This window comes from Mustela nigripes, chromosome 14, assembly GCF_022355385.1.
Source record: "Mustela nigripes isolate SB6536 chromosome 14, MUSNIG.SB6536, whole genome shotgun sequence".
Lineage (NCBI taxonomy): Eukaryota > Metazoa > Chordata > Mammalia > Carnivora > Mustelidae > Mustela > Mustela nigripes.
This window is the reverse complement of record NC_081570.1, coordinates 748,292-754,429: the sequence shown is the minus strand read 5'-3', so window position 1 is coordinate 754,429 and position 6,138 is coordinate 748,292. Positions and strand designations below refer to the sequence as shown.

Below are 6,138 nucleotides of genomic sequence, written 5' to 3'. Positions count from 1 at the left end.
CTGGGGGCCCTCCTGGGTACAGACTCCAGGACACCAGCCTGGGGGCCCTCCTGGGTACAGACTCCAGGACACCAGCCTGGGGGCCCTCCTGGGTACAGACTCCAGGACACCAGCCTGGGGGCTCTCCTGGGTACAGACTCCAGGACACCAGCCTGGAGCCACCGTCCTAACCCCAGTTCCTTGGTGCCCTTCATGCCTGGAAGACTGCCATCTCCCTAACCCGAGGCCAGTGACAGTGACCCTATAGTGGAGTTTTGCAGGACTTCTGTCTGTGCCCTCCTGGGGCTGGCCAGCCAAAGCCCAAGCTTTTCTCACCAGATGAGAGGCGAAGACAGGCTCCAGCACCCCAGGCCAAACCCAGGCCCCAGGAGGAGGCGCTCCCTGCAGAGCACGGCCCTGCCTCCTCCTCTGGCTGGTGGGCGAGAGGAGCAGCCCCTCTCCTAAACCCTGGCCTCCCTCTCCTGCTAACAGGCCCTGGTACTCTCTGGCCGAGGCCCTGTCTGAGCTCCTGGGCACGGGCTGGACTTCTGCCCGTCCTCATACCTGCCGCCCACTAAAGGCAAGAGGGAGGAGGGAGGATGACCAGGATCCAAGCTCAGGCAGCCTGGCGGGAGCACAGTGGGCAGAAGGGGCCCTGGGCTGCCGTGGCACCTCCGGGAGGTGCAGCACAGCTTCAGGGCAAAGCCCGGGCAAGGATCAAGCGAGATCAAAGAGCAGGTGCCTGGTAGATCCAGGCGGAAGCCCCGACCTAAGAAAGACAGGTCTGGACGCCTCGGTGGCTCAGATGGATAAGCACCTGCCCTCCGCTGATCCCAGGGTCCTGGGATGGGCCCCACGTCGGACTCCCTGCTCATCGGGGAGTCTGTGTCTCCCTCTCCCTCCGCCCCCCTGCAGTGCTCTCTTGCTCCTGCTCTCTCAAACAAATACAAACTTAGATGAAGGAAGGAAGAGGTCAGGGCGCCTAGGTGGCCGGCTAAGCCACCGACGTCCGCGGCTCTCCGCACCCCCCCCCCGCCGCCCCCCCAAGCTCACGGCCAGTTCGCAGCGCTCCCTCTCCCTCTCACCCCCCCAAGCTCACGCTCAGGAGCGCGCACTTGCTCTCTGAAATAGACGAACGTTTAAAAAAAAAAGAAGAAGGGACGCCTGGGTGGCTCAGTTGGTTGGACGACTGCCTTCGGCTCAGGTCATGATCCTGGATTCCTGGGATCGAGTCCCGCATCGGGCTCCCAGCTCCACAGGGAGTCTGCTTCTCCCTCTGACCTTCTCCTCGCTCATGCTCTCTCTCGCTGTCTCTCTCTCAAATAAATAAATAAAATATTTAAAAAAAAAAAAAAGAAGAAGAAGAAAAGACAGGTCAAGGGTAGCGGCTCCTCGCCCTGGCCAGACAAGGCCGGCCACCCTGCCCCTTGCAGTGCTGACCCCTCCCTTAGCCTGACCGCCAGATGGTGGAGTGGAGGCCCGAGGGACAAGCTCCCAGGGCCGCTAGGCTGGTGAGAAGAGCGGGGGGAGGAAGGCCCCAGGCTTTCCTGGCAGAATGGACAGCAGGCATTCTGTGACCCCAGGCCCGGGGACCACAGAGGCCACACGCCCCAGCTTGGGCACGTCTTTGAAGGCCAGCGGATCTGGAAAGGTGGTTAGCGCCGCAGAGGCCCGCCCCCAACTCCGGGGGGCCGGCGCCCGGCCAGCCCCAGGCAGCCCCAGGCAGTCGGCACCCGCGCACGCGAGCCAAGTAAACGCCGCCCAGCACCAGGCTGGGAGCGCCCCGGACCCTCGCCGCCGCACCCTTGACCTTGAGCGCCGCGGGGGCGAGCGCCACCGCACTTCTAGGCCACACCCCGCGCAGCCCGGGCGCACCGAGCCTCTCTGCACCACAGGCCTGGCCCGGCCGGGACCCGGCTCTGCGCCCCGGCCGAGGGCAACACGCCCCTCCCTCCGCCCCGAGACGCCCCCCCAAGCGCGCCCACGCGGCGGACCGGGGTGGGGGGCGGGGACGTGGGGCGGGGCTCTCGCTGGGCGTGGCTTCGAGGGACGGTACCCCTGGGGGCGGGGCTTCGGGCCAGGGGATCCGGGGTGTGGCCGCGGGACCGGCCTCCGACGGGCGGGACGCTGGGCGTGGCCACGCGCTCGGGGCGGGGCCTGTGGGGCGGGGCCTCCATAAAGCGGCGCGGCGGGCGGGTCCCGCTCCGCGTCGGCGCCGAGCATGGTGGTGGGGGCGTCGGCCTCCCGGGCGCTCCTGCTGCTGCCGCCGCTCCTGCCGCTGCCGCAGGTGGGTCGCCGGCGCTCGGCTCGGGCACCGCGGGGCGGGTCTGCGCTCGGCGCGCCCCGGCCCGGGCTCACCCCTGTCCCCACAGGTGGCGCTGGGCTTCTCGGACGGCAGCTGCGACCCCTCGGACCTGTAAGTCGGGGGGGTGGGAGCCGGGGCCTGGCCCCGCCCTGTGGGGGAGGCTCGGACGGGGCCGTCGGCCCGGCTGGTGCCCCGCCTGCTCCAGGTGTCGCCGTCCCCGCAGGTGCCCGCCCCAGGCCCGCTGGAGCAGCCTGTGGCACGTGGGGTAAGTGGAGGCCGCGGCGCTCGCCCCTGGCCAGGCCCACCAGACCCCCACCCCTCCTAGCTCCACGGACGAGTTGGCGCCGGCACTGGCCCCTTCCTGGCGCTGCTGGGAAGGCGCTGGGGCCCTCAGCAGCCTCCCGGGCTGACCCCTGCCTCCTGCCCCCAGCACCAGGGCGGCCTCTCTTGTGGGCCCTGCCCCAGTCCGGGACTGCTCTGGGCACCGAGGCCCTTGGCGGGACTTCCCTTCATGGCCTGCTTATCCGCCTCCCACCCGCTCCTTGCTCACCCCTGCAGGAGGCCCCTGTGAACATGGCCATTGGTTTGGGCACAGGACTGTGCAGATGGCCTGGGACAGTGTGTCCTGGGAGTGAGCCCAAGGTACTTGTGGCCAGCCCTGGAGAGAGCCAGGGCAGGCCCCGCAGCAGGGTGCCAGGGACTAGCCGGCTCCTCAGGCCCAGCTCTGGCCTGGAAGGAGGTCTCTGGCCTGCAGAGACATTCTTTGGTTTTCTTTTATCCTGCCCGTTGTCCTGTCGTGGGTGGTCAGGCCACGACTGCCCCTGGAGAGCGGGTGCCCAGCGGCCAGGGGTCAGTCCAGTGGCAGGGTCTTGCTCCTCCCTGCACAGGCTTATCTTACTCGCTGTCCTGCTGCTGCTGCTGTGTGGGGTCACAGCCAGCTGTGTCCGATTCTGCTGCCTCCGGAAACGGGTACACAGCCGGCCACACCTGCCACCAACACCTCAGCCTTGTGACCTGACGGTCAGCCCTGTGGACAGTGACAGCCCCGTGCACAGCACTGTGACCTGTGAGTGCCTGCAGACCTGTTGGCTTGCCCCCCTGCAGGGGGGAGCGGGGGGGGGGGGCAGGTAAGAGCAGACTCATCCCCACAAACGCACTCTGGTTCCCTGCAGCTTATAGCTCTGTGCAGTACCCGCTGGGTGTGCGGCTGCCCCTTCCCTTTGGGGACCTGGACTTCGACTCCATGACCCCTCCTGCCTACAGCCTGTATGCCCCTGAGCTGCCACCCTCCTATGAAGAGGCTGTCAAGATGGCCAAACCCAGACAGGAAGAGCCACCGCCCTCTCAGTAACCCCATCTTTCCCCTGGGGCCTGAGGCCTAGAGACATCGGCGGGGCCCCAGGAGCCGGCTCCAATGCCCTAGCGGCCCTGGCTGTCGTCCTGGCACCCCTCAAAAGCAGAGGAAAACTCTCTTGAACCTCTCAGTTGTGCCAGCCACCTTGTGCTCAGAAGGGACCCCCCAGCACACCCCTGCCGGCCTTCCCCAGGGAAGGCCAGCCCATCCAGCACATCGCTGCAGCCTTGGCCTCGTTGCTGTGTAATGCCAGGCCGCCCGGCCAGCTGGCCCTGCGTGGGCCGCACACATGAACCTCACTCGGCACGCACACGGGGGCTGCTGCGTTCAGCCCTGACCCCAGAGGCCCGAGCCTCGGGGCTGGTGGTGACACCCCCAGCTTTTTGGAGAGAATAAAGTTTGTACCGAAGTGATCTCCACCTTTAGGAAAAGGCTCTGGGAGGGGCCTGTGAGCAGCCACCCCGCCACTGCCTGGTGCAGGCAGAGGGGCCAGGGGTAGGCTTCGACCTGTACCCAGTCTGGCTTTCAGGTTGGTGTCCAGAGCCCAGAGCCTGGGCAGTGGGTGGTGCCGGATGTCACAGCAGGAGTGACGGGCCCTGTGCCGTGGCTGCCTGAGGAAAACCCTCTCCTTTCTCCAGTCCCCAATCTTTGCCAGCCCCTCCTTTCTGGGCTACGGAGGGACAGTGAAACACGCATTTGTGCGGCTGGAGTGTTTATTGGCCAGAGGTGGGGCGGGGGCGCTGAGCGGCAGTGTGGGCGGCAGCAGGCATGGCCTTCGGGCAGGCCTCCCAGGGCCACAGCACCTGCTCACTGGACCAGCTTGAAGGACTCTCCGGTCATCATGGCCACAAACTCTGGGAGCAGAAGCACAGGTGAGCCGGCGGCCCGGGCGCCCGGCCCCCAGGCCCGACCCTCACTCACCCTCGTAGTCAATGGTCCCGTCCCCGTCCTTGTCGGCCTCCTTCATCATCTGCTCGGCCTCCGCCTCGTTGAGGGGCTCCCCCGCGTTCATGAGCACGTACCTGCCGGGCCCCCACACTGAGTGGCAGCCCCCGCGGCTCCGGCCCTCACCGCCCCGCCCGGCTCCGGGCCCTACTTGAGCGTGTTCCAGTCGATGTAGCCCTTGCCGTCCTTGTCGAAGACGCGGAACGCGGCCCGCAGCTCGCCCTCCTGGTTCTGGGCCTTCTCCCAGTAGATCCCCATCAGGGCCAGGAAGCTGTCACAGTTGAAGAATCCTTTGTCTGCAGGGAGCAGGCCGCAGGCCGGGCAGTGTGAGGGCGAGCTGGTGCGGCCCTCCCTGCTCGCACTCCCGGGCGCCCCCCCCCCCCCGCCACCCAGGCCTGCCCCTGCCCAGCCTCACTGTCTCTGTCCACGTCCTGGGCCATGGAGGCCAGCTCACTCTTGGTGGGGTTGATGCCCAGCAGGCTCATGAGCCGCTCCAGCTCGGCGGTCTTCACCTGCCCGTTGCCCTCCTCGTCGAACATCTCGAAGACGCCCTTGTACTCCTTGATCTGCTCCGCTGTCAGGCGCTCCGTCTGCAAGGACACCTGCACCAGGGCCGCCTCCGCCCCTCGGTCCGAGGGAGGTGGCGGTCCTAGCACGCGTGGCACCCCGCCCTGTCCCTCCACCCGGCAGCCCTGCACGGTTGGGGATAAAGAAGGAGCCCCCTCCCCCGCAGCCCAGCGCGCTTCCAGACAAGGTGGCACTGGGGAGGCTCGCCAGGGGTGAACGGCACTCTGTCAGGCGGCTTCAGGGGAAGGACCCGAGAGCCAGAGGCCAGGTGCGAGATACCAAGGCTCAGGCCAGCCATGTGGCGGAGCGTCAGGTGGACCCCGTCTCTGGGGCTGGTGAAGGGTGCCGTGGCGGGGGCATGACCCAGGTCAGGGTGAAGGACCCCGGCCGGTTGTGGTGTTTCTACCCGCTGGCCTCCCCCGCCTCCACTGTCATGGCAGCTTTCAAAAGGGCGCCCCCCCGTCCCCGGGCCAGCAGAGCATCAGCAGCCGGCTCCTCCCTCTCCCTCCAGCCTTGCCGAACTGCTCCCTCGATTCCCAGAGAGGCACCCACACCCTCGGGTGCCTGTGCTTGGAAGCCCCGTCCCGTCCTCTCTCCTCCCCGACACGGCTCCCAGCGCCCGCTCCATCCCCGAGCCAGCCCACCAGGGACCCCGCCGGGGCAGGAGCAGCCCTACCATGTCTGCAGCCGGCTGGGAGAACACTGCTGGGAGAACACTGCGGTGGCACCAGAGACGAGGGGCAGAAGTGTCAGCTGCGTTTTAGCTGGGCCCAGCTGCCTGGGGTCCCCAGAGTCCAGATTCCAAGATCCTTGTATGGCCAGGAGGTCCTGCGGCCCTATTTTGGGACAGGCTCGGCCCTTCCCCACCTGGTCCCCTTCTGGCCCTCCTTGGCCGGAACACCCCTTCACCCTGAAGCTCCCTCCCGGACTCTAGGTCCCAGCTAAGGCCCCTGCCCCCGCCTCCGTGTCTGGAGCCAGAGCCCAGACA

At 67.5% G+C, this 6,138-nt stretch overlaps 2 protein-coding genes across 2 annotated transcripts; one reads left to right on the top strand and one right to left on the bottom strand.

Annotated features, from left to right (window-relative positions):
* Nucleotides 1-1,534: 1,534 nt before the first annotated feature.
* TMEM52 (transmembrane protein 52) lies at nucleotides 1,535-4,025 on the top strand. Its single transcript, XM_059376257.1, has 5 exons — nucleotides 1,535-1,729; nucleotides 1,875-2,266; nucleotides 2,352-2,549; nucleotides 3,172-3,350; nucleotides 3,457-4,025. The coding sequence occupies exons 1-5, from the start codon at nucleotides 1,535-1,537 to the stop codon at nucleotides 3,633-3,635; spliced, it is 1,143 nt and encodes a 380-aa protein (XP_059232240.1). The 3' UTR covers nucleotides 3,636-4,025.
* Nucleotides 4,026-4,158: 133 nt separating this feature from the next.
* On the bottom strand, nucleotides 4,159-5,377 carry CALML6 (calmodulin like 6; the record flags this gene model as incomplete). Its single annotated transcript, XM_059377205.1, has 4 exons — nucleotides 4,159-4,492; nucleotides 4,560-4,660; nucleotides 4,735-4,879; nucleotides 4,999-5,377. Coding segments are annotated over 4 exons (672 nt in total), but the record flags the coding sequence as incomplete, so codon positions are not given.
* Nucleotides 5,378-6,138: the final 761 nt, after the last annotated feature.